This window comes from Salvelinus sp. IW2-2015, linkage group LG16, assembly GCF_002910315.2.
Source record: "Salvelinus sp. IW2-2015 linkage group LG16, ASM291031v2, whole genome shotgun sequence".
Lineage (NCBI taxonomy): Eukaryota > Metazoa > Chordata > Actinopteri > Salmoniformes > Salmonidae > Salvelinus > Salvelinus sp. IW2-2015.
In genome coordinates this window covers 14077663-14105324 of record NC_036856.1, presented here as the reverse complement: position 1 = coordinate 14105324, position 27662 = coordinate 14077663, and the positions used below count along the sequence as shown (strand labels likewise).

General features: G+C 42.7%; 2 protein-coding genes across 2 annotated transcripts; one reads left to right on the top strand and one right to left on the bottom strand.

Annotated features, from left to right (window-relative positions):
* Window positions 1-1404: 1404 nt before the first annotated feature.
* LOC111975861 (hydroxysteroid 11-beta-dehydrogenase 1-like protein) lies at window positions 1405-21543 on the bottom strand. The gene is made up of 6 exons (XM_024004516.3): window positions 21008-21543; window positions 4098-4228; window positions 3137-3340; window positions 2845-2938; window positions 2250-2415; window positions 1405-2082 (listed from the first exon to the last, which is right to left on the bottom strand). The coding sequence occupies exons 1-6, from the start codon at window positions 21093-21095 to the stop codon at window positions 1905-1907; spliced, it is 861 nt and encodes a 286-aa protein (XP_023860284.1). The 5' UTR covers window positions 21096-21543; the 3' UTR covers window positions 1405-1904.
* Window positions 21544-22056: 513 nt separating this feature from the next.
* Window positions 22057-27662, top strand: LOC111976076 (MICOS complex subunit MIC13-like). The gene is made up of 4 exons (XM_024004812.2): window positions 22057-22227; window positions 26526-26682; window positions 26801-26852; window positions 26941-27662. The coding sequence occupies exons 1-4, from the start codon at window positions 22199-22201 to the stop codon at window positions 27036-27038; spliced, it is 336 nt and encodes a 111-aa protein (XP_023860580.1). The 5' UTR covers window positions 22057-22198; the 3' UTR covers window positions 27039-27662.

Here is a 27662-nt window from a genome sequence, read left to right as displayed (position 1 = left end):
GTGTCCGCTATGATTTACAATTAAAATATACTAAAGACGAAAAAAGTAAGTGAAAATACACCCTAGAGAACACTAGGCTCATTGAGTACACTAGAGTCCAGCCCAATCATACATCTCTGGGAAAGCGAGCATTAAAATAAGGATTAAACAATACCGTACTACTGAAGTATGGATTTATGCACATTACAGTACACTACAGTACTTGTATTCCATTGAGGGTATATCATGGTAGGGGGATTTGGGGAAGGCCACTCGAGCGGATATAGTGCAGGTGCATCAGTGTCAAGACCAAGAGAGTAAAAACAGCTTCTATTACCAGGCCATCAGACTGTTGAACAGCCATCACTAGCTGTCTACCATGTGATGCACACTCACAAACACACACACACACACACACACACACACGCTCTCTCTCTCTAAGCCAACGCTGCTGTTCCATGTCATACAGACATTAAACCACTGGACACTTCCCGTTTCACACAGAGTATTTAAATACTCTATTACCGACATACAGTAGCTCACTCTAATATATCTACTGCTGTACATATCATTCTTAGTATTTCTTGTGTAAATTCTTCCAGTGTATATATGTATTTTGGTTACTCTTACAGTTCTATTTGGGTTGTTAATTGGATTCGTCCCGAAGTTCTTGATTTCTTGTTTTTGTAATTTTACATTTTAATTATTTGTGTACTTGTTTGACATTTTACTGCATTGTTAGGACCTAGTAACACAAGCATTTGCACCCACTATAACATCTGCTAAACCAATAAACTTTGATTTGAGGTTAAAAAAAATCATGCCAGATTTACTATGAGCATGTTTGAATCTAAAATGCCTCATGTCTAAATTKTGCTTAATTTCTTAGCAGCCACTGCCCTCGAGTGGTTGGCATGGGGATTGTTCATTGAGGCAATAAAAAAGGTATCCTGGTGGAGTCTGATCATGCTATGACGCWTAGAAASTAAACGTGGGTGCAGCAGTCAGTCRGCTTGATCAGGCTATAAAAAGGTACTACACACTACCTGACATTAACCTTAACCTACCCTTATTGATTACCAGTGTTGGGGAAGCTACTCTGAAAATATAGTTTACCAAGCTACCAATTKCTTCACACTAGAAGAAGTTAAGGTACACTAAATCTAAGCTTAAGAAAATATAGTTTACTGAACTTTGAAAAAGTAGATCACTACATCCAAACTACTTTGCGATAAATTATCATATGTAAATCTGAAATGTCCTAGACTACAAATTTCAAGAACAGATCACTCTAGAGTCAGATGTTAAGAATTGATAATATAGCCTATTAAACACAAAAAGTGAGAATTAGGCACACAAAAAGGGTTTCAAGTGAGAATTGGGCAGGTATGATGCTGAGAAAGAATTCTTGCCTAATTCACCCATATTTTATTTATTTTTGCAAAAACAGTAGTGTGTAGTTAGCAACATCGCTACATGGCAAAAAAAAGTTATTTACTACTACAAACACTACCAATATTTGAATTTCATTCAACTCCCACCAAGCTACTGCAAAATGTAATTAAATAACTAGTTGACCTACATGTATGTAGTTCACTACTCCCCAGTACTGTTGATTACATGTGGATATCATTCAAAAGCAATGAGAGAGGTGTTGGACAAAGTTCAAATTGTGACATAAACATGCAGAAATGTACCACAGAAAAGCAACCAATTATACAAAGAAGAAGACCAACAAGTAACACAGTTTTACATGAAAATCTTAATATATACTGAAATGTTTATCTTTTAAAGAACTGTGTTTAAATTATCAATGTCAGAGAAGTTGGCTGTAACAGCATTTTTTTAAATCAACAAATAAGTGTAAACCAAAAAGGGAAAAATGTAAAAGCGATATTATCATAATGTATATTTCAAGCAAATGGTTAATATTTATACAAGTTACGTAAAGACATGTCCCTGAAGTAGGGGGACCAGTCTCTGATGAGACAGCCATAGTACCAGAACCAGGGATAGTAAGACTCTGTCAGTTGCGTGGCTCCAGAAGTGATGATGTGCAGAGCCGCCTCACTGGCCGGCCAGGCTTGGATGTTGGTGATGCCCCTGTAATACAAACAAAGGTGACTATTTGAAACGTGTCCAASGATAATTGTATTTGCATGTAACAACCATCAATCAGGTCAATCATTAAATCATTGACTGTATTCCAGGTTTAAGTTTACATAATGTAATATTAAACTTGACTGAACTTGGTATCAAAAATAGCTCACCTGACTTTCTCCATAGCTGAGTCTGTATCGATCAGGCCCAGGATGCAGATGGTGATGGACACGTTGCTCCTCTGCATGGCAAGCTCATGCTGCAACGTCCCAAAGAAGCCGTTCAGGGCAAACTTGGTGGACGTGTAGGGAGCCACAAACGGACTGCTCATTTTTCCTGAAGGACCAAAACACTAGCCAATCATAGGTTTGGGGTCACTTAATGGTGCATTTCCATATAGGATTTACTCCAGTGTTTTACCCAAAAGCATCAGACTTTTGTGTTTCCATCTACACGGGCCGGCACCCGTGTCTCACTGGGTCATGTCTCCGGTGGATCTGCTCTCACTTGGTGCCAAAGCCAGGCCACCGGTACTTTTTAGCTGGCATTTACATAACAATGGCTAACTGTGGACATCAACACCTTCTCATAAAGTAAATGTTTCGATGATGCAGAGATGGTTGATTCTGCTCCTCACTCAGCCCTGGCTATGGAAACACAATTTCACTAGCATAACATAAGGGTGTATACACTAGTGTAACACTGGTGTTACAGTCGAAAAGCAGCATTAGAACACTTTGTGTAGAGAGAAGAGCTCTCATTTACCTAACAAGGAGGAGACGACCACAATGGAACCCTTACTCTGCTCAAGGGTAGGCAGAGCTGTCTTCGCCATCTGCAGATAGCTGAGGAAATTCACCTGTGAAAAAGAAATGAAGCAGGTAGAAAGTTAGTCCCGTGTGGCTCCATTGGTAGAGCATGGCGCATGCAACACCAGGGTTGTGGGGTTGGGGGGGGGGGCAGTATGAAAACGTATGCACTCACCACTGTAAGGTGCTCTGGATAAGAGCATAGTGGTATATGTGATATAGCAGTACTTGTGATTAAGTTACCCCACCTGCATTAACCATCTAGTGTGTTCCACATCTCCATCCCACATAGTGAATGGGCTGGGTCCTAAGTGATTCAGCACCAGGTAGTCCAGTCCTCCCAGCTTGTCCACAGCAAACTTCACCACTCTCTCTGGGTCAGACGGATTGGCCATGTCTGCTGCTATGTATAGAGCTTTCGGGGCCCCCAACACCTGGCATTTCTCTGATACCTGCAATACAAGTGAATGTTTGCATAAGGGTAACATAATCATGAAAAACATTAAGTAATCAAGTTTTATTAACGTACTGTATGTACAGGATACACATGGTATACCGTCCAATGAAATGCTTACTTGCAGGTTCGTTCTCGACAATGCAATAAGAAATAATAAAAGATAAGAATACAAAAACAAAGTAAATGGCTCAGGAGAATAGAATAAACAGTTTAGCAGAAGTATAATATAGGAAGGCAACATTTATAGTCCAATATTTACACGTATCAGGGAAGGGGGGAATTGGGGGCAAGTGTTTCAATTGTGTAGCATTAGCAATAGTAAATAAGAGTCTGGTAGCAGCAGTTGTGATGTGTGCATAGCATGAACGTGTATGATAGTGTGTGTATGTCTGTGTGGATGTGTGCGTGAGTGAGTGCATGTGTGCTAAGGAGTGGAGAGTCAGTGCAGGTGGTCAGTCCAGTTCAAGTGTTCAGCCTACTGATGGCTTGTAGATACAAACTGTCTCTGAGCCTAGTGGTAACAGAACTCATGCTCTAATACCGTCTACCCGACGGTACCAGGGTGAGCAGCTCGTGGCTGGGGTGTGTGGGGTCCATGATGAGGGTGCAAGACTTCCTCAGGCACCGTTTCGAGTATATGTACTGGGCCGTCTTCACCACCCACTGGAGGGCATTGTCATAGAGTTAAGTGGGAGAACTAATGGCTAGAGACATAGACATTGACGAAAACACCTAATTGAAGTGTTACTGACCTGCTGTAGAACCTTTTCCCTCCTGGCTGTAATAACCACCTGGGCACCAAAGCCGGCGAGGTGATATGCCATTTGTTCACCTATTCCCGCACTGGCACCAGTCACCAGGACCCGGGCACCCTTTAATGACTCTGAAAACCAGCCATATTGAAAGTCATTACAGTAGTCATTACTTCTTACATTATAGTTTGTCTAAATGCAATTCAAAAGGGAAAAACCAAGACAAGGGGATAGAATGGGGACTGTTTAATGTCGATGTAAGGCCGATCAAGAAAACGTGCAACTGATGTGGTGTAAAGTATGTGCTGAATCCTAGACCTGATGGACACATTCCTGGCATCCAACTATCATGACGATATGGATCTTTATGTCTGTCTAGGACTTAGTGTGTAATAATGTACAATGTGGAATCTTTACAGGCACGTGCACAGATAGGAGTCACCCTGTGCCCAGCACATGCCTCTTTGCCCTCCCACTTGCCAAGTGCCGTTTTGGTTGGGGGTATAATATATACAGTGCATTCGGAAATAATTCAGACCCTTCACTTTTTCCACATTATGTTACGTTACAGCCTAATTCTATAATGGATTAAATAGTTTTTCCCTCATCAATCTACACACAATACCCCATTAAGACAAAGCAAAAACAGGTTATAGATTTTTTTGCAAAAAATTATAAAAATACATGAAATATTACATTTACATTATTTACATAAGTATTCAGACCCTTTACTCAGTACTTTGTTGAAGCACCTTTGGCAGCTATTACAGCCTCAAGTCTTCTTGGGGTATGATGCTACAAGCTTGGCACACCTGTATTTGGGGAGTTTCTCCCATTCTTCTCTGCAGATCCTATCAAGCTCTGTCAGGTTGGATGGGGAGCGTCGCTGCACAGCTATTTTTCAAATCAAATKKAATTTTATTGGTCACATACACGAGTTTAGCAGATGTTATTGCGGGTGTAGCGCAATGCTTGTGTTTCTACTGTAGCTCAAACAGTGCAGTAATATCTAACAAGCAATATCTAACAACTTCACAACAATACACACAATACACACAAATATAAGTAAAATAATTGAATTATGAACAAATAAATATTTGGATGAGCAATGTCAGAGCGGCATAGACTAAGATACAGTAGAATAGAATAGAATACAGTATATACATATGAGATGAGTAATGCAAAATATGTAAACATTATTAAAGTGACTAGTGTCCCATTATTAAAGTTACCAGAGATTTCAAGTCTATGTATATAGGAAAGCAGCCTCTAATGTGCTAGTGATGGCTATTTAACAGTCTGATGGCCTTGAGATAGAAGCCCTTTTTCAGTCTCTTGGTCCCAGCTTTGATGCACCTGTGCTGACCTCGCCTTCTGGATGATAGCGGGGTAAACAGGCAGTGGTTCGGGTGGTTGTTGTCCTTTATGAACTTTTTGGCCTTCCTGTGACATCGGGTGCTGTAGGTGTCCTGAAGGGTAGGTAGTTTGCCCCCGTTGGGCTGACTGCACCACCCTCTGGAGAGCCCTGCGGTTTGCGGCCGGTGCAGTTGCCGTACCAGGTGGTGATACAGCCCGACAGGATGCTCTCAATTGTGCATCTGTAAAAGTTTGTGAGGGTTTTAGGTGGTATGCCACATTTTGTCAGCCTCCTGAGGTTGACGAGGTGCTGTTGCGCCTTCATCACCACACTGTCTGTGTGGGTGGATCATTTCAGTTTGTCAGTGATGTGTACGCCAAGGAACTTGAAGCTTTCCACCTTCTCCACATCGGTCCCGTCGATGTGGATAGGGGGGTGCTCCCTTTGCTGTTTCCTGAAGTCCACAATCATCTCCTTTGTTTTGTTCACGTTGAGTGAGAGGTTATTTTCCTTGCACCACACTCCCAGAGTCTCGTCATTGTTGGTAATCAAGTCTACTACTGTTGTGTCGTCTGCAAACTTGATGATTGATCTGGAGGCGTGTGTGGCCACGCAGTCATGGGTGAACAGGGAGCACAGGAGGGGGCTGAGCARGCAACTTTGTGGAGGTGTTGTTTCCTACCTTCACCAACTGGGGGGCGGCCCCTCAGGAAGTCCAGGACCCAGTTACACAGGGCCTCAAGGTTAATGATGAGCTTGGAGGGTACTATGATGTTGAATGCTCAGCTACCGGTCAATGAACAGCATTCTTGCATAGGTATTTCTCTTGTCCAGATGGGATAGGGAAGTGTGCAGTGCGATGGCGATTGCATCGTCTGTTGATCTATTGGGCCGGTAAGCATATTGAAGTGGGTCTAGGGTGTCAGATAAGGTGGAAGTGATATTATCCTTGACTAGTCTCTCAAAGCACCTCATGATGACAGAAGTGAGTGCTACGGGGCAATAGTCATTTAGTACAGTTACTTTTGCTTTCTTGGGAACAGGAACAATGGTGGCCATCTTGAAGCATGTGGGTCAGCAGACTGGGATAGGGAGAGACTGAATATGTCCGTAAACACTTCAGCCAGCTGGTCTGCGCATGCTCTGACGACGCGGCTAGGGATGCCGTCTGGGCCGGCAGCCATGCGAGGGTTAACATGCTTAAATGTCTTACTCACGTCTGCCATGGAGAAGGAGAGTCCACAGTCCTTGGTAGCGGGCCACGTTGGTGGCACTGTGTTATCCTCAAACGGGTAAAGAAGGTGTTTAGATTGTCTGGAATTAAGAAGTCGGTGTCTGTGACGTGGCTGCTTTTCCCTTTGTAGTCCGTGATTGTCTGTAGACCCTGCCACATACAGTACGTCTCATGTCTGAGCAGCTGAATTGTGACTCCAGTTTTGAATGTTTGATTGCCTTATGGAGGGAATAACTACACTGTTTGCATTCGGCCATATTCCCAGTCACCTTACAGTGGTTAAATGGTCCGCGTGATCAAAACAATCTTGAAGCGTGGATTCCAATTGGTCAGACCAGCGATGAATAGTCCTTAGCACGGGTACCTCCTGTTTGAGTTTCTGCCTATAGGAAGGGAGGAGCAAAATGGAGTCATTATCAGGTTTGCCAAAGGGAGGATGGAGGAGGGCCTTGAAGGCATCCCGGAAGTTGGAGTAGCAGTGGTCGATTGTTTTAGAACTTTGGTAGACCAGCCTTTCGAATGCACAAGGCTACAGACGTGAGTGTCTCAAGTTTCTCCAGAGATGTTCGATCGGGTTCGAGTCCGGGCTCTGGCTAGGCCGCTCAAGGACATTCAGAAACTTGTCCCGAAGTCACTCCTGCGTTGTCTTGGCTATGTGCCTATGGTAATTTTCCTGCTGGAAGGTGAACCTTCGCCAGTCTGAGGTCCTGAGCACTCTGGAGAAGATTTTATTCAAGGATCTCTGTACTTTGCTCCGTTCATATTTTCCTCAATCCTGACTAGTCTCCCAGTCCCTGCCACTGAAAAACATCCCCACAGCATGACACTGCCACCATGCAACACCGTAGTGATGGTGACAGGTTTCCTCCAGTTTCTTGGTTTCATCAGACAAGAGAATCTTGTTTCTCATGGTCTGAGAGTCCTTTACGTGCCTTTTGGCAAACTCCAAGCTGGCTGTCATGTGCCTTTTACAGAGGAGTGGCTTCCGTCTGGCCACTCTACCATAAATGCCTGATTGGTGGAGTGCTGCAGAGATGGTTGTCCTTCTGGAAGGTTCTCCCATCTCCACAGAGGAACTCTGGAGCTCTGTCAGAGTGACCATCGGTTTCTTGGTCACTTCCCCGACCAAGGCTCTTCCCCCCCGATTGCTCAGTTTTGCCGGGCGGCCAGCTCTAGGAAGAGTCTAGGTGGTTCCAAACATCTTCCATTTAAGAATGATGGAGGCCACTGTGTTCTTGGCAACCTTCAATGCTGCAGACATTTCTTGGTACCCTTCCCCTGATCTGTGCCTCGACACAATCCTGTCTRGGAGCCTCAGGGCTTGGTTTTTGCTCTGACATGCAATGTCAACTGTGGGACCTTATATAAACAGGTGTGTGCCTTTCCAAATCATGTCCAATCAATTGAATTCACCACATGTGGACTCCAATCAAGTTGTAGAAACATCTCAAGGATGATCAATGAAAACAGGAAGCACCTGAGCTCAATTTCGAGTCTCATAGCAAAGGGTCTGAAAACGTATCTAAATAAGGTATTCCTGTTTTTTTTTATTTTAGAACTTCGCAAAAATGTCTAAAACCCTGTTTTCGATTTGGTATTATGGGGTATTGTGTGTAGATTGAGCAAATCAAGTCAAAATGAAATCAAATGGTATTAGTCAAATGCTCCAAATACAACAGTGAAATGCTTACTTACGAGCCCCTAACCAACAATGCAGTTAAAAAAAGATTAAGAAATAAAAGTAACAAGTAATTAAAGAGCAGCAGTAAAATAACAATAGCGAGACTATATACGGGGGTTACCAGTACAGAGTCAATGTGAGGGGGCACTGGTTAGTTGAGGTAATATGTACATGTAGGTAGAGTTCTTAAAGTGCTATGCATAGATGATAACAACAGAGAGTAGCAGCAGTGTAAAAGACGGGGGGGGGGGGGGGYGGCAATGCAAATAGTCTAGGTAGCCCTTTGATTAGGTGTGCAGGAGTCTTATGGCTTGGGGGTAGAAGCTTTTTAGAAGCCTCTTGGACCTAGACTTGGTGCTCCGGTGCCACTTGCCGTGCGGTAGCAGAGAGAACAGTCTATGACTAGGGTGGATGGAGTCTTTGACAATTTTTAGGTCCTTCCTCTGACACCGCCGAGTATAGAGGTCCTGGATGGCAGGAAGCTTGGCCCCAGTGATGTACTGGGCCGTTTGCACTACCCTCTATAGTGACTTACGGTCGGAGGCCGAGCAGTTGCCATACCAGGCAGCAATGCAACCAGTCAGGATGCTCTCGATGGTGCAGCTGTAGAACCTTTTGAGGATCTGAGGACCCATGCCAAATCTTTTCAGTCTCCTGAGGGGGAATAGGTTTTGTCATGCCCTCTTCACGACTGTCTTGATGTGCTTGGACTATGTTAGTTTGTTGGTGATGTGAACACCAAGGAACTTGATGCTCTCAACCTGCTCCACAGCAGCCCCGTCGATGAGAATAGTGGCATGCTCGGTCCTCTTTTTCCTGTAGTCCACAATCATCTCCTTTGTCTTGATCATGTTGAGGGAAAGGTTGTTGTCTTGGCACCACACGGCCAGGTCTCTGACCTCCCTATAGGCAGGCTCGTCGTTGTCGGTGACTAGGCCTACCACTGTTGTGTCATCGGCAAACTTAATGATGGTGTTGGAGTCGTGCCTGGCCATGCAGTCATGAGTGAACAGGGAGTACAGGAGGGGACTGAGCACGCACCCCTGAGGGGCCCCTGTGTTGAGGATCAGCGTGGCGGATGTGTTGTTACCTACCCTTACCACCTGGGGACGGCCTGTCAGGAAGTCCAGGATCCAGTTGCAGAGGGAGGTGTTTAGTCCCAGGATCCTTAGCTTATTGATGAGCTTTGAGGGCACTATGGTGTTGAACACTGAGCTGTAATCAATGAACAGCATTCTCACATAGGTGTTCCTTTTGTCCAGGTGGGAAAGGGCAGTGTGGAGTGCAATAGAGATTGCATCATCTGTGGATCTGTTGGGGTGGGTTTCAGGGCTTCTGGGATAATGGTGTTGATGTAAGCCATGACCAGCCTTTCGAATGCACAAGGCTACAGACGTGAGTGTCACGGGTCGGTAGTCGTTTAGGCAGGTTACCTTAGTGTTCTTGGGCACAGGCACTATGGTGGTCTGCTTAAAACATGTTTACTCGAACAGGGAGAGGTTGAAAATGTCAGTGAAGACACTTGCCAGTTGTCAGCGCGTGCTCGCAGTACATGTCCTGGTAATCTGTCTGGCCCTGCGGCCTTGTGAATGTTGACCTGTTTTCAGGTCTTACTCACATCGGCTGCGGAGAGCGTGATCACGCGGTCTTCCAGAACAGCTGGTGCTCTCATGCATGTTTCAGTGTTATTTGCATCGAAGCGAGCATAGAATTAGTTTAGCTCATCTGGTAGGCTCGTGTCAATGGGCAGCTCTCGGCTGTGCTTCACTTTGTAGTCTGTAATGGTTTGCAAGCCCTGCCACATCCGACGAGCATCAGAAACGGTTGAGTATGATTCGATCTTAGTCCTTTATTGACGCTTTGCCTGTTTGATGGTTCGTCGGAGGGCATAGCGGGATGTCTTATAAGCTTCCGGGGTTAGAATTCTGCTACTTGAAATCGTCAGCTCTAGCCTTTAGCTCAGTGCGGATGTTGCCTGTGATCCATGGCTTCTGTTTGGGGTATGTACGTACGATCACCGTGGGGATGACGTCATCGATGCAGTTATTGATGAAGCCAATGACTGATGTGGTTTACTCCTTAATTCCATCGGAGGAATCCCGGAACATATTCCAGTCAGTGCTAGTCTGTGCTTCCCTTCGCTTGTGGACTTCAGTGCACAACAGCCTTGTCATTTCCTGTCACAACTTGTGGACTTGTTTATGTGTTGCCAACGTTACTTTGCTACCTGCCAACTTTACAGTTTTTACTTTTTAATTACTTGGACGCTTTATCTGGACATGGCTCGTCAGCACCTTCAACAGCCGAAGCTAAGTAGTAACATTAACATTGTGCCTTCTAATTGCAGTCGCTGCACTCATAATATACAGGAGAACGATCGCATGGTGAGGATAGCCGTGCTGCAAGCCCAGCTTCAGACGCAATCGTTAGGCAAGGGTCATTTAAGTGTAGGAAAGGATGAAACAGCGTCTTTGCCACCAACAAGTACAGATAGTAGTATAAACCCCTCACACTTCTGGAAGGAAATGCTGTAGGAATACTCAACCGGTGTCGCTCATTCAGCCAACAGAAAGCAACATGAAGCAACGAGTCGGAGTCAGAGGCCAAACCTTCTCTGGTCTCTCCTCCACCCGTTACGGGGTCTGAGATGCCGAAGCCGCCCACCATTGGCTCTGACAAATTGAAAACCCTAGTCATTGGCGAATCATCCAGCGATCATACGCTGTTTACCAGGGGACAGGGCTACTGACGTTAAGGCTAATCTGAAGATGGTGCTGGCTAAGGCTAAAACTGGCGAGTGTAGAGAGTATAGGAATATTGTTATTCACGTCGGCACCAGAGATGTTAGGATGAAACAGTCAGAGGTCACCAAGCGCAACATAGCTTCAGCATGTAAATCAGCTAGAAAGATGTGTCGGCATCGAGTAATTGTCTCTGGCACCCTCCCAGTTAGGAGGAGTGATGAGCTCTACAGCAGTCTCACAACTCAATCACTGGTTGAAAACTGTTTTCTGCCCCTCCCAAAAGATAGAATTTGTAGATAATTGGCCCTCTTTCTGGGACTCACCCACAAATAGGACCAAGCCTGGCCTGCTGAGGAGTGACGGACTCCATCCTGGCTGGAGGGGTGCTCTCATCTTATCTATGAACATAGACAGGGCTCTAACTCCTCTAGCTCCACAATGAAATAGGGTGCAGGCCAGGCAGCAGGCTGTTAGCAAGCCTGACAGAATAGTGGGGTCTGCCATTAGCACAGTCAGTGTAGTCAGCTCAGCTATCCCCATTGAGACCGTGTCTGTGCCTCGATCTAGGTTTGGCAAAACTAAACATGGCGGTGCTCGCTTTAGCAATCTCACTGGAATAAAGACCTCCTCCATTCCTGTCATTATCCAAAGAGATTGTGATATCTCACATCTCAAAATAGGTCTACTTAACGTTAGATCCCTCACTTCCAAGGCAGTTATAGTCAATTAACTAATCACTGATCATAATCTTGATGTGATTGGCCTGACTGAAACATGGCTTAAGCCTGATGAATTTACTGTGTTAAACGAGGCCTCTCCTCCTGGTTACACTAGTGACCATATCCCCCGCACATCCCGCAAAGGTGGAGGTGTTGCTAACATTTACGATACCAAATTTCCATTTACCCCCCCAAAAATGACTGTGTTTTTGTCTTTTGAGCTTCTAGTCATGAAATCTATGCAGCCTACTCAATCACTTTTTAGAGCTACTGTTTACAGGCCTCCTGGGACGTATACAGCGTTACTCACTGAGTTCCCTGAATTCCTATCGGACCTTGTAGTTATGGGCGATAATATTCAKATTTTTGGTGACTTTAATATTCAAATGGAAAAGTCCACAGACCCACTCCAAAAGGCTTTCATCGACTCAGTGGGTTTTGTCCAACATGTCTCCGGACCTACTCACTGCCACAGTCATACTCTGGACCTAGTTTTGTCCCATGGAATAAATATTGTGGATCTAACTGAGGAACTAAATTTAACCTTGCGTAATACTCTAGATGCAGTCGCAACCCTAAAAACAAAAAAACATTTGTCATAAGAAATTAGCTCCCTGGTATACAGATACCCGAGCCCTGAAGCAAGCTTCCACAAAATTGGAATGTAAATGGCGCTACACCAAACTGGAAGTCTTCCGATTAGCTTGGAAAGACAGTACCGTGCGGTATCGAAGAGCTCTCATTGCTCGATCATCCTATTTTTCCAACTTAATTGAGGAGAATAAGAGCGATACAACATTTATTTTTGATACTGTTGCAAAGCGAACTAAAAAGCAGCATTCTCCAAGAGAGGATGGCTTTCACTTCAGCAGTGATACATTCACGAACTTCATTGACGAAAAGATTACGATCATTAGAAAGCAAATTATGGACTCCTCTTTAAATCTGCATATTTCTCCAAAGATCAGTTGTCCTGAGTCTGCACAACACTGCCAGGACCTAGGATCAAGGGAGACACTCAAGTTTTGTAATACTATATCTCTTGACACCTTCAAGCTGCATACTGGACCCTATTCCAACTAAACTACTTAAAGAGCTGCTTCCTGTGCTTGGCCCTCCTATGTTGAACATAATAAATGGCTCCCTATCCACCGGCTGTGTACCAAATTCACTAAAAGTGGCAGTAATAAAGCCTCTCTTGAAAAAGCCAAACCTTGACCCAGAAAATATTTTTTAAACGAATCGACCTATATCGAATCTCCCATTCCACTCAAAAATGTGTGAAAAAGCAGTTGCTGCCTTCCTGAAGACAAACAATGTATTCGAAACGCTTCAGTCTGGTTTTAGACCTCATCATAGCACTGAGACTGCACTCATGAAGGTGGTAAATTACCTTTTAATGGCGTCAGATCAAGGCTCTGCATCTGTCCTTGTGCTCCTAGACCTTGGTGATGCTTTTGATACCATCAATCACCACATTCTTTTGGAGAGATTGGAAACCCAAACTGGTCTACACAGACAAGTTCTGGCCTGGTTTAGGTCTTATCTGTCGGAAAGATATCAGTTTCTCTCTGTGGATGTTTTGTCCTCTGAGAAATCAACTGTAAATGTCAGTGTTCCTCAAGGTTCCGTTTCAGGACCACTATTGTTTTGACTATATATTTTACCTCTTGGTGATGTCATTCGGAAACATAATGCTAACTTTCTCTGCTATGCGGACGATACACAGCTGTACATTTTGATGAAACATGGTGAAGCCCCAAAATTGCCCTCCCTGGATACCTGTATTTCAGACATAAGGAAGTGGATGGCGGCAAATGTTTTACTTTTAAACTCAGACAAAACAGAGATGCTAGTTCTAGGTCCCAAGAAACAAAGAGATCTTCTGTTGGATCTGACAAATAATCTTGATCTACAGTCGTCTCAAATAAAACTGTGAAGGACCTCGGCGTTACTCTGGACCCTGATCTCTCTTTTGACGAACATATCAAGACTGTTTCAAGGACAGCTTTTTTCCATCTACGTAAAATTGCAAAAATCTGAAACTTTCTGTCGAAAAATGATGGGGAAAAATTAATCCATGCATTTGTCACTTCTAGATTAGACTATTGCAATGGTCTACTTTCCGGCTACCAGGATAAAGCACTAAGTAAACTTCAGTTAGTGCTAAACACAGCTGCTAGAATCTTGACTAGAACCAAAAAATGTGATCATAATACTCCAGTACTAGCTTCTCTACACTGGCTTCTTGTTAAGGCTAGGGCTGATTTCAAGGTTTTACTGCTAACCTACAAAGTATTACATGGACTTGCTCCTCCCTATCTTTCCGATTTGGTCCTGCCGTACATACCTACACGTACGCTACGGTCACAAGACGCAGGCCTCCTTATTGTCCATAGAATTTCTAAGCAAACAGCTGGAAGCAGGGCTTTCTCCTATAGAGCTCCATTTTTATGGAATGGTCTGCCTATCCAAGTGAGAGACGCAGACTCGGTCTCAACCTTTAAGTCTTTATTGAGACTCATCTCTTCAGTAGGTCCTATGATTGAGTGTAGTKTGGCCCAGGGGTGTGAAGGTGAACGGAAAGGCTGATTCAGCCACGACAGAGCAACGAACCGCCCTTGCTGTCTCTGCCTGGCCAGTTCCCCTCTCGCCACTGGCATTCTCTGCCTCTAACCCTATTTCGGGGGCTGAGTCACTGGCTTACTGGTGCTCTTCCATGCTGTCCCTAGGAGGGGTGCGTTACTTGAGGTGGTTGAGTCACTTACGTGATCTTTGTCCGGGTTTCGCCCCACTCGGGTTCGTGCCGTGGGGGAGATCTTTGTGGGCTATACTCGGCCTTGTCTCAGGGTAGTTGGTGGTTTGAAGATATCCCTCTAGTGGTGTGGGGGCTGTGCTTTGGCAAAGTGGGTGGGGTTATATTCTGCCTGGTTGGCCCTGTCCGGGGTTATCCTCGGATGGGGCCACAGTGTCTCCCGACCCCTCCTGTCTCAGCCACCAGTATTTATGCTGCAATAGTTTATGTGTCGGAGGGCTAGAGTCAGTCTGTTATAKCTGGAGTATTTATCCTGTCTTATCCGGTGTCCTGTGTGAATTTAAGTATGCTCCCTCTAATTCTCTCTCTCTCTAATTCTCTCTTTCTCTCTTCTCTCGGAGGACCTGAGCCCTAGGACCATGCCTCAGGACTACCTGGCCTGATGACTCCTTGCTGTCCCCAGTCCATCTGGTCATGCTGCTGCTTCAGTTTCAATTGTTCTGCCTGTGGCTATGGAACCCGCTACCTTGTCCCGGACCTGCTGTTTTCAACTCTCTCTCTCTACCGCAGCTGCTGTCTCTAACTCTGAATGATCGGCTATGAAAAGCCAACTGACATTTACTCCTGAGGTGCTGACCTGTTGCACCCTCTACAACCTCTGTGATTATTATTATTTGACTCTGCTGGTTATCTATGAATGTTTGAACATCTTGGCCATGTACTGCTTCTACATCTGCATTGCTTGCTATTTGGGGTTATAGGCTGGGTTTCTGTATAGCACTTTGTGACATTGGCTGATGTAAAAAGGGCTTCATAAATACATTTGATTGATTGATTGATTAATCAGCTGTCTGTGACCAGGTAAAAAAAACTCTTCAACTATTGTCTTTCTGTCTCTTTCAGTCAACTACTCTCCACATTGTATGCACTGCAGTTATAGCTAGCTGTAGCTTATGCTTTCAGTACTAGATTCATTCTCTGATTCTTTGATTGGGTGGAAAACATGTCTATTCATGCTTAGTGCTTAAAGAGTTCTGGACCAAGGCGGCATCACATCCGTCTGTGATTGGGAGTCCCATAAGAGTCTATTTTTTGCAACCTGTCTTATGTATAGCAAATGTAACATATCATGCTAATTTGATTTTTCCCCACTATWTTGTTGCATTACAGCCTTATTCTAAAATGGATTAAATACATTTTTCCCCTCATCAATGTACACACAATACCCCATAATGACAAAGCCAAAACAGGTTTTTAGACATTTTTGCAAATGTAATAAGAATAAAAAGCATAAACACCTTATTTACATAAGTACTCAGACCTTTTGCTATGAGACTTGAAATTGAGCTCAGGTGCATCCAGTTTTCATTGATCATCCTTGAGATGMTTCTACAACTTGATTGGAGTCCACCTGTGGTAAATTCAATTGATTGGACATTATTTGGAAAGGCACACACCTGTCTATATAAGGTCCCACAGTTGATGGTGCATGTCAGAGCAAAAACCAAGCCACGAGGTCGAAGAAATTGTCCGTAGAGCTCGAGACAGGATTGTGTCGAGGCACAGATCTGGGGAAGGGTACCAAAAAATGTCTGCATCATTGAAGGTCCCCAAGAACACAGTGGCCTCCATCATTCTTAAATGGAAGAAGTTTGGAACCACCAAGACCCTTTCTAGAGCTGTCCGCCTGGCCAAACTGAGCAATCGGGGGAGAAGGGCCTTGGTCAGGGAGGTGACCAAGTCACTCTGACAGAGCTCCAGAGTTGCTCTGGACAACCATCTCTGCAGCACTCCACCAATCAGGCCTTTATTGTAGAGTGGCCAGGTGGAAGCTACTCCTCAGTAAAAGGCACATGACAGCCCACTTGGAGTTTGCCAAAAGGCACCTAAAGAACTCTCAGACCATGAGAAACAAGATTCTCTGGTCAGATGAAACCAAGATTGAACTCTTTGGCCTGAATGCCAAGCGTCACGTCTGGAGGAAACCTGGCACCACCTGTTTTGCAGCGGCAGGGACTGGGAGACCAGTCAGGATCAAGGGACAGATGAACGGAGCAAAGTACAGAGAGATCCTTGATGAAAACCTGCTCCAGAGCACTCATGACCTCAGACTGGGGCAAAGGTTCAACTTCCAACAGGACAACGACCCTAAGCACACAGCCAAGACAACGCAGGAGTGGCTTCGGGACAAGACTCTGAATGTCCTTGAATGGCCCAGCCAGAGCCTGGACTTGAACCCGATCGAACATCTCTGGAGAGACCTGAAAATAGCTGTGCATCAACGCTCCCCATCCAACCTGACAGAGTTTGAGAGTATCTGCAGAGAAGAATGGGAAAAACCTGTTGTTGCTTTGTCATTATAGGGTACTGTGTGTAGAATGATGAGGGAAAAAACAAGTTTAATACATTTTAGAATTAGGCTGTAAAGTAAGAAAATGTTGAAAAAGTCAAGGGGTCTGAATACTTTCCAAATGCACTATATATTGAGTTAGAAGATAATTCATATTATAAAGTAATTTTTTATTACCTTTTTTCAGTTTGAGCACTTTCCCCCTGAAAGGTATGTGCACGACCCTGGATCTACATGAGTAGAAACAGTGGGAACATTCATTATGGGCCACAGAGAATTAGTACTTTAAAAATGTATGAATCAAGTTAATTGTTAGATTGTGTCAGATTTTGCTGCTTTCTGGTTATGAAACAAGCCCAAGGCTAATTTGTGGTGAGAAACAATTTTACTGCACATGAAAAGAACGTCACGCTGCTTGCATGGCGCTGATTCGGGTCACACCACCAGAGAGGAAGAAGAGAGAGGCCCAACTCAGCGGAAAATCTGTCTCCTTCCAGCAGATGGCGTTGTTCCGCCCACCAAAAAATGAGTTTTTGTATGGAGGTTCAATGAGAGTGTCGAACTTGGTCAACAACAAAAAATGTATTGCTTATTTCCTACGTGAGGTTTATTTAATTGAATAGAAGTGTCATAATGCATAGGTTGTAACGACTGATATAAGTAGGACACGTGACATCCCCGCAACTTTGAGAAAAAACCCTTTATGTTGGAGTTGTCTCAAGATGGCTATACATATTCACGGCATGACGCTAGTGGCATAGCATCTCTCCATTGAATACAGGCGGTTGATGTCAACAACCCTCATCGAATATTCAAAAAAMTATTAAAATAATAAGATGTCTCCATCAATCCAAAGAAAGGAGAGGCGGGAGCTAGAGAGCCCACCGTGCTGCTTTGTGGACAACTCCCATTGTTAGGACGAAGTGACAAGTATCTTGTCACTACTTGTCACTATATCCATAATATTTGACTATAGTGATAGCTTACTCTATCTAGCCTGATGATCACTACTACGGGATCCACCCTAACCCAGTTATGAGTGGAACGACGTAGTAGGCTGTAGTTCTGTATCATTCCAATTTCACACAGTTGCCTCTTCTAAATCATATTCAGGCATATGGTCACCATATTACTGTATGTGTATTTTAGTGTACTCTATTGCACTCAATAACCCTGAAAGTTGCATTGGAAAAGTGTTTGGGAATTCATTCACATAAGGTTGGTTATCAATGACTGCATGCATTACTCATCACTTATAACCTGTCTTGACAGGGAAGATAACCAAAACTGTTCAACCTGGTTTCACATTCTTTACATTACACCAGTATTGGTTTGGATTTAAACATGTAAGTAATGAGCAGTAGCGGTGCGGGTAAAATCACTGCGGAAGCCAAGCCAATTACAACCTACAGAGCATTCAGAAAGTTTTCACACCCCTTGACTTTTACCACATTTTGTTACGTTACAGCCTTATTCTAAAATAGATTAAATAATGTGCAGCGACGCTCCCCATTCAACCTGAATGAACTTGAGAGGATCTGCACAGAAGAATGGAAGAAACTCCCCAAATACATGTGTGCCAAGCTTGTAGCGTCATACCCAAGAAGACTCGAGGATGTAATCGGTGCCAAAGGTGATTCAACAAAGTACTGAATAAAGGGTCTGAATACTTATGTAAATGTCATATTTCTGTTTATTTTATTTTATACATTTGCAAACTTCTAAAAACCTGTTTTTGCTTTGTCATTATGGGGTATTGTGTGTAGATTGATGAGGGAAAACAATTTAATCAATTTTAGAATAAGGCAGCAACGTAACAAAATGTGGAAAAAGTTTAGGGATATGAATACTTTTCGAATGCACTGTATGTGTTGTGATAATTGCGTTGTTTGCTCTAAAAGCTTAATTTATACGCCCTTTTTACCGTGATATATAGGTCTTAAGACAGAGACAGTAAGAAGACAGTGGCAGAATAAATTCAACCCAACATTTGTTTTTTCACAAAACCGGATAACAACCTCTGTCCAGTCCAGAAAGCAATTTGCATGTACAGTAACAGACAGTTACATGACCTACAGCATGGTCAAGCAAGTTAATGTTTGCGACATTTTCAGACCACTCTATTGATTTAGAACCACAGAGAGTTACCGCAAGTCACGCAAAGAAAACAGGCGCTGCCTCCACTATTCCAGCACCATTTCAACATCATCAAATCTCCTCTGCTTAGTATAGTACAGTGACAACTAAAATATACCAAAAACGATTTAGTCCAATCAACGTAAGCTAAATATGACGTGGCTGTCCATGGTTCTGATTTCTGTGTGTGTGTGTGTGTTTGTGTGCGCGTTCGTGCAAGTAGAAAAACATGTTGACTCACCCTACTAGCCAATGCCATGCTGCTCTCTTTCATGTTGACGAAATGGTCTATCACTTTGTCATGCAGTACACTCTTTTATTTTTTGTTGTCCTAGGCTACCTGGCTAAAATGCTTGCTCGCTAAACTAACTTCCATTCATGGGCAACGTTAGCTAGTTTAACATCAGCCTTCTACATCTAGCTACATATTGAACTTCCATCCTCTCAGGCCAGGGGTACAACAATGTAGGAATTAATGGATGGATTAGAATAAGTTTTAATCATTGACCAGTACGGAGAATTAAACAAAACCAGACGTTAAAAAAGTCCAAATCCCTATCTCCATCCATGGCTAATTTAGGAAAGGGACAATTTTAGCTACCTGAGGACAACAACACAAGGAGATGCAACAATTCAAGTTTTTCTGTCAATGACCTATGATCTCAACGGGATTTGATAGGAGTGATGCCAAATCCACATTTTCTTGGTGCGCCAGGACCATTCACAGTTGAGCTCGCTCAGATTAGATCAACGCAGATTGGTACATCTTTTTTATATTTTTTGTTGTCAAGGGATACCAAATGCTCGCGGACTTCCCTTGCTTTCAATGCTAAGGGCGGCAACAATGGCATACTCGTTTGGACCAGACAGCATCAGATAGATGACCTACACGTAGAGAGACAGAGGGCGCTGTTTCGCTCGCTCTGATGATTTCCCCTGTGCGATACATTCACCCTCTTGTGAATTGAAGGACAATTATGAAAGGGCTTCCCTTGGCACACATGAATACACACCACTGGTAATGAGGGGAATTTCCAATGTACTTATAAAAAAGCTTCTCGCAAATGATATACAATTTAAACAAAACTTTGCAGCAAGGCATTTCAAAACCAAAATCATATTACCTAAAATGTATTAGATTCACTTTGAAACAGTGGTACTTCATGAACTGGATCATCATTCAATCCAATTTGATCATGTGAGGATATCATATGATCTAAAAACAGAAGGTCCTCTTATAAGGTCACTATCACAAGAGACTCACCATCAGGCAATTGATAAACAATTAGACACACAATCAAGGGCTATCACAGTAACTTTTTTACAAACCAAAGTGTGATTTCATTCAGTTTTGACAAATACAATACTGTACTTGTGGTGATGTGTGGCTTACACACATGTTAGATGTTATTTCCATTTGAACCTTTCTCTGTTCGAGGTTTAGCCCCGAACCCAACTATATCAGTTTGATTGTTTAGTTTTGTTGCCAATTAACACTTCTCTAGTAGCCTTCATCTACCATAATGTTTTGGGATTTGTTTTCCATAATTAATGTGCTGGTATTTTTTTGTCTCAAAGACACAAGCCTGGTTCCATCTGTACTCATGTGACAAATTAATAAAACAGTATACTGCCTTTATGTGCAATTTCTGTGAAACTGAATTATTACGAGGATTTGAGGTTTCATAAATCAATAGCATATCATGTGTCACAACTGTCTGAAGTGCTGACAACTACCCTCTGAGGTTATACTGGTTCAGGGGCTGTCATTTWAATTTWAATTTAACCTTTATTTAACTAGGCAAGTCAGTTAAGAACAAATTCTTATTTTACAATGAGGCCTGCCTACGAATTATGTGATCATAAAATAGCCTGTAGCCAACAAAAGGTTGCACAGACCAGTCAAGGATTGTGAAGCTAAATACATATCTTACCTGGATCAAAAGTGGGTCCACTCCATTGGAAAGCAACAAAAGCTGCACCTATAACACCAGCTATTAAGAGTTTAGTAAAAGCCTTCATCTTGCGACTGCTATAACCAACTCAATGGTTTCATGCAACTACTATTTGTTGTGAGCCAAACAACTTAACAATATCTTTTTTTAAATCCCCTCGTTAGATATTTAGATTTATACTCTCAGGCTTCTCTGCACTTCAGAAACTTCACGGGGAAAGCAATAACAATTCATAGACACATTTTCGTTGGTGAAAAAACGTCCTTTATAAGAGGCTTATCTCATTCAACTTGAAGCAGGCGGAGTCTTTTGTACTTGAGACAGCCTACCATTGTGCCCCAAATCCAAGTATCATAAAACCGATCCTCATACTGTATCCTTTTTTTTAGGGCGAGGTATTATTATTGTATTTGGATTCATGCAGCCAGCTAAATGATAAGAGAAATCAAGTAGGTTTCACCAACGACACAATCTGTCATTTCCATCATAAAGTGCAATAAAATTATAACATTATGATTATTATTGTTATTATTATTTACTATCAATCAATACAATGTATTTATAAAGKCCTTTTTACATCAGCAGATGTCACAAAGTCCTATACAGAAACCCAGCCTAAAAACCCAAACAGCAAGCTATGCAGATGGGGCTATTGTTATCACTTTCATTATCACTGTCATAAATATGTTTCTGATTTTATTGTGCCTGGATTATTTTTATGCATGCACTATGCATTTGTTTTCTTGTGTTCTGAAGTGGACAAAACAAAACAAACAAAAYATTCCTCATCCCCCTTCCCTCCCCTCCTCATGATCAGCAGCAGCCGGTCAGCAGCAGCATCAAAAAGCACGAACCTATTCAATCCATTGTTCGTTTATTGTACCCATTCAAAATCCAGAAAAAATATTTTATTTGTAGGGTAAATATAAATCGCTTGGAAAATGACGGTCTCTAAATATATTTATTTTGATGTCTTTCATATCTTTGCGAATCAGCTACTCTCGGAATGTTTAAAAAAAAAAACTTTATTGACACACATCTGTGTCACAGGGTTTGCCCTTCAATGTAGCCGGTTGCTATTCGTGGTCGAGCTCATTCATTTCATGCTTGCTGTTGCAACTAAATAAACGTTAATTAAAAAAAAAAATACCTTGATTTACCCGTGACACTATGGCTGGCAAGATTTTACCTGTTCTAAAGTAAGTTTTCCATTTCATACTCACGAGAAACATTAGTATAGCTAACGTTAGATAGCAAGTAATCTGGCAAATTTGAAGCTGGTTGAAATTTAGCTAGCTACAGTAGTAGCTAGTTAGAGATTTGCCTTGAACTTGGCTAGCTAGTTATAGTTACACTGTTTTCGTGAACTAGCTAGCGAAACAACACACAACCTACTAACGGCGACTAACCCCATTCCGTACAGATTTACGCAAACGAGGCTGCAATGAAAACTAATGGGACTGTGTTGACATCAAAATCTGGGGTGTGAACTCCGTTTCTTGTCAAGCGTTGATTGACATGGTAATGGATCAATAGTATTGGAGAATAGTTGAAAAACTGACCCCTACGACGCTGTACGTTAAATTGTGACGTGTCATGACGTAACGTACAGCACGCGCAAAGCATCTAATTCTCTGTATGTACAGCCTCTCTCCGCCAGGTGTAGCGCTTCTCTCACCGTTTAAAAATAAGAAAGGGACAGGGTAAGGGGGATAACGTTACCTAGTCAGTTTTTGCGTCATCACTGCATGACTATCAAAAGCTGCTGTTTACTTCTGAAGATAACTTAACCGATTCAAATTCGACACAAACCTTCAATAGGTATGGAATGACACATTATATGAACTCTTTATTGTGTTTTATTTACATTTTAGAGGTGATAAGTTAGACAGATCAGGTGAAAAAAGCTGTTTCCACACAGGACATATCTCTCCCTTTCACTATCATGCAATAGGTTTTGCTTCCCCYCCCGCCATTTTTAAAACGACCAGACGGAGGGCATTGCCTTCTTGAATCATGCAGAGATGGGCCTCATTAAGGCCCCCTCATTGATTTTTGTTGGAWAGGGGAGAAATTGTGCTTTACAATGGTATTGATATTACAGTTGATCTGGAAGTATTACTTTTTTGGGGAGCTAAAATAAGGTAAATTGTACAGACCAGCACGATCTACAAAAGTGAGTTAGTTACCATTAGGTAGAGATAGGGGATCGATAATAAACAGTAACAGCAGCATATGTGATGAGTCAAAAGAGATTAGTACAAAAAGGGTCAATGCAGATATTCCGGATAACTACTTGAAAATGTCAGTGAAGACACATGCCAACTGGTCAGCGCATGCTCTCCGTCTGGCCATTAACCTGTTTAAAGGTCTTGCTCACATCTGCTATGGCTAGCGTGATCACACAGTCGTCTGGAACAGCTAGTGCTCTCATGCATAGTTCAGTGTTGCTAGCCTCGAAGTGTGCATAGAATGTATTTAGCTGGACACCTCGTGGCTGGGTTTCCCTTTGTAATCTGTGATAGTTTGCAAGACCTGTCACATCTGACGAGCATCAGAGCCAGTGTAGTAGGATTCTATCTTGGTCCTGTAGTGACACTTTACTTGTTTGATGGTTTGTCAGAGAGCGTAGCGGGATTTCTTAAAAGCGACTGGATTAGTGTCCCGCTCATTGAAAGCGGCAGTTCAAGCCTTTAGCTTAGTACGAATGTTGCCTGTAATCCATGGCTTCTGGTTGGGATATGTTCCAACAGTGACTGTACGTACAATGTTGTTGATGTACTTATTAATGAAGCCGGTTACTGATGTGGTAAACTCCTCAATGCCATCGGATAAATCCTGGAACATATTCCAGTCTGTGCTAGCGAAACAATCCTGTAGTTTAGCGTCCACTTCATTGGACCACTTCCGTATTGAGCGCGTCACTGGTACTTCCTTTTTGAGTATTTGCTTGTAAGCAGTAATAAAGAGGATAAAGTTCTGGTCAGATTTGCCAAATGGAGGGTGAGGGAGAGCTTTTGTGAACGCTGCGTGTAACACATCCGGTGTCAGGATAAATAAAAAGCAAGGTCTGCTAACTTTCTTTATTTATGTTTAATTACCGCAAACAATGAAGGGCAAATGCAATTTTCGTATATACGGGTTCACTGTATCTCTGCGCAGGGTAGATCAGGGAACTGGCAGGAAGTACGTAAACAGCTGTTCTTATACCGTGATGACGTAGTTCCAACGCGTCTGTTGGCCTATCACAGTAGAGGCTGGGKGCGGTTTAGACTTTGCCCCGCCTTTGCTGGCCCTCYGACTTGTCCAAGTCCCTTAGTGCTTTCCTTTGTCCACATCTGGTTGCTGGGTAGATTAGATCCGTCTTGTGTCTGTCGATTCTACACTGAAACAGTTCCTAATATGGTATTYTCCAGTAATCTACCCTCCGTGGTTGGCCTAGAGAGATGCACCCCTCCCCTCTCCAGATTGACCACAGCTTTTATGGCCTGTGTTGGTCAGTCCTTACACACATCTGTATTGTTTGTGTGTGTGTAACAAAACAATATGCTAGCAGGCTATAGTGCATAAACATAAATCCTAACACTTTCTATGCCTTCTCCCTACAATTCTCAGCCATTAGCTTCGCCTATGCCTCGTGAACTACAAACACTGTAGTTCTGTGTTTTGCGTTTAGTTCTGCGACACTGTGTTTTACCGTTTAGAAACATCAATCATCGCTTGCGATAAGGCTTTCGAAAAAACATGTGACCCTTATCTTTCATCAGCGAGAATCCTTCAAATACAAAAATTAGTTTTGCACTGATCCATAAAGCTATACATAGGGGGGAATGATGCGCTCGCTTCAATGGGGCAGAAGTCCGTGTGTTGTGATACTGGATGGCCAGATAGCTAGGAACAATTACAAGAAACTGCCATGTGGGGAATCGTAGGTGGCTGGTTTTGAGCTAGTTTCGTCTTGTTTTTGATACCATGTCTTGTTTTGAGGTGTTGACTGATTTTATGTCGATGCAAAAATTTGCTAGCTAGCTAACCAACAACTGTAACAATGTATTTGAGACAACAACACAGGAGTGGCTTCTGGACAGGTCTCTGAATGTCCTTGAGTGGCCCAGCCAGAGCACGGACTTGAATCCGTTCGAACATCTCTGGAGAGACCTGAAAATAGCTGTGCAGTGACGCTCCCCATCCAACCTGACAGAGCTTGAGAGGATCTGCAGAGAAGAATGGGAGAATCTCCCCAAATATAGGTGTGCCAAGCTTGTAGCGTCATACCCAATAAGACTTGAGGCTGTAATCGCTGACAAATGTGCTTCAACAAAGTACTGAGTAAAGGGTCTGAATACTTTCTAAAAACCTGTTTTTGCATTGTCATTATGGGGTATTGTGTGTAGATTTGATAAGGAAAAACATTTATGTAATCCATTTTAGAATAAGGCTGTAATGTAACAAAATGCGGAAAAAGTCAAGGGGTCTAAATACTTTCCGAATGCAAGGTGAACACGTCATCAGGTCTAACGGTCGTCTGTTCATGCCATCAAATCAAATGTTATTTGTCACATGCGCCGAATACAGCAGGTGTAGACCTTACCGTGAAATGCTTACTTGCAAGCCTTTAACCAACAATGCAGTTCAAGAAATGGAGTTCAGAAAATATTTACAAACTTAACTAAAGCTAAGAAAAAATTGTAATCAAAAAGGGAATGCCAAGAGTCTGCAAAGCTGTCAAGGCAAAGCGTGGCTACTTTGAAGAATCTCAAATATAAAATATATTTAGATTTGTTTAACACTTTTTTTTGTTCACTGCATGATTCCATATGTGTTGATGTCTTCACTATTATTCTACAATGTAGAAAATAGTAAAAATAAAGAAATCCCCTTAAATGAGTAGGTCTGTCCAAACTTTTGGCTGGTACTGTACACTGGACAAAAATATAAACGCAATATGTAAAGTGTTGTTCCCATGTTTCATGAGCTGAAATAAAAGATCCCAGAAATTCTCTCAAATTTTGTGCACAAATTTGTTTACATCCCTGTTAGTGAGCAATTTAATATTTTGTCAAGATAGTCCATCCACCTGACAGGGGTGGCATATCAAGAAGCTGATTAAACTGCATGATCATTATACAGGTGCACCTTGTGCTGGGGACAATAAAGGCCACTGTAAAATGTGCATCTGCTTGGTCTGTTTCATAAGCATTCACAGAAGTCTTGCGATGTTGCGCCTCTGGGTTTAGATGTAATGTTACCTAACTAACAACACTAACTGCAGCTTGTTTGCTAGCTAGCTCGATAAGCTACACCTGATTGACCGCCAGATAAACCTAACGTTAATGCATCATGATAACTTATTCTCCATGATGTTGCTATGAATTGACTATGTGCATATGGGTAGTCAGGTGTAGCTTAACACTGTATTTCTGTAATCTAAAACGAGGCACTTCTTACCATCCACAAAGTTGTTTCATCCCAGTGTTCCTATCTTTTTCTCTTACAGGTTGGCGACTAAGGTGGCCATTGCAGGAGGTGCTTTGTATGTTGCCTATGATTCTGGACTATTAGGGGMAAGTGAGCAGGGCTCCGAGGTCCTAGGAAAAGCTAAAGCTGCCATTCCCCCTGCAGTGGATGAGTGGGGGAAGTACTTTGGCTTTGAGGTAAATATGCCATTATTGTACTGATTTAGCTGGTTCTGACCGACAGAACAATTGCGCTATGGCGTATGAGGTAAGTGAGAATATGTGAGGGAACTAAAATGTACACTGTTTCTTTTAGCTTCCAGCTTTCCCTAAAATCGGATTCGTCCCTGTTGAAGCGTGGAACTCGGGTAAGAAATGGTTGACCGCTAATTCATAAAGGACTTCCAAGTCTAAAATTGAGTTATTTTAAAGAGCTTTTGTCTTATTGCGTTCCAGGGGTGCAGTCCTCCATATCTGCTCTCTCATCGGGCCCTACAGCAGTGGGTGACTACACCAACCAAGGCTTGCAGTACCTGAAAGACCTCGCCAAATGAGTGACATCATGCTACTAGCAGACATTTAAGAACCACATTTCTGTTTTGGAATCACAACCAAATTCTCTGGAGTAATGCGACTGGTGCAAATGCATACAGCCCTCCTGTAAAAGTCACTTGCTTGCTTTGAATGCATAGCACATCAACTACAAAAAAAATGCAGTGGTACAGTAACATTTGTGGAATTAGGTTTAGGCCAATTTATAATTTTTTTGTTTAGTCTAGTTGCTGATAATGCCAGGACTCAATATTTGCATTTTGTTGTGTTGACAGCAATTTGTCAACATGAGCAGATAACAATCTTCTTTACCCTACTTTTTGAGTCAAATTATGACAGAACTTTGGTACCACAGAAAGACCTGCACCCAAGAGAGAAATCTAAGTATATCCTGATGGACATGTTTAGTGCTATCATGTCTTGTGTGTGTATACATTGTTCATTTTGCGATTTTTATTTAAGACTGTTTATATATTGTTCTGGCTTTGACCCAATTCCCAACCTATCCCATCATGATCCCACCCATCAACACTTATTTTATACAGAAAGAATGTCTTGTTTGTGTGTATAGATATTTAACCATTTTCTGAGTGTATAATAAACCTAAACATGTCAGTTGTGAGACA

Excerpts from the sequence above, each read along its gene's own strand:
- LOC111975861 (XM_024004516.3), bottom strand. The coding sequence starts at position 21,095 with ATGAAGGCTTTTACTAAACTCTTAATAGCTGGTGTTATAGGTGCAGCT. Across the intron at positions 2,939-3,136 it reads ACACTAGATGGTTAATGCAG|GTGAATTTCCTCAGCTATCT; the intron begins GTGGGGTAACTT and ends TCTTTTTCACAG. Across the intron at positions 2,083-2,249 it reads TCAGCTATGGAGAAAGTCAG|GGGCATCACCAACATCCAAG; the intron begins GTGAGCTATTTT and ends TTTGTATTACAG.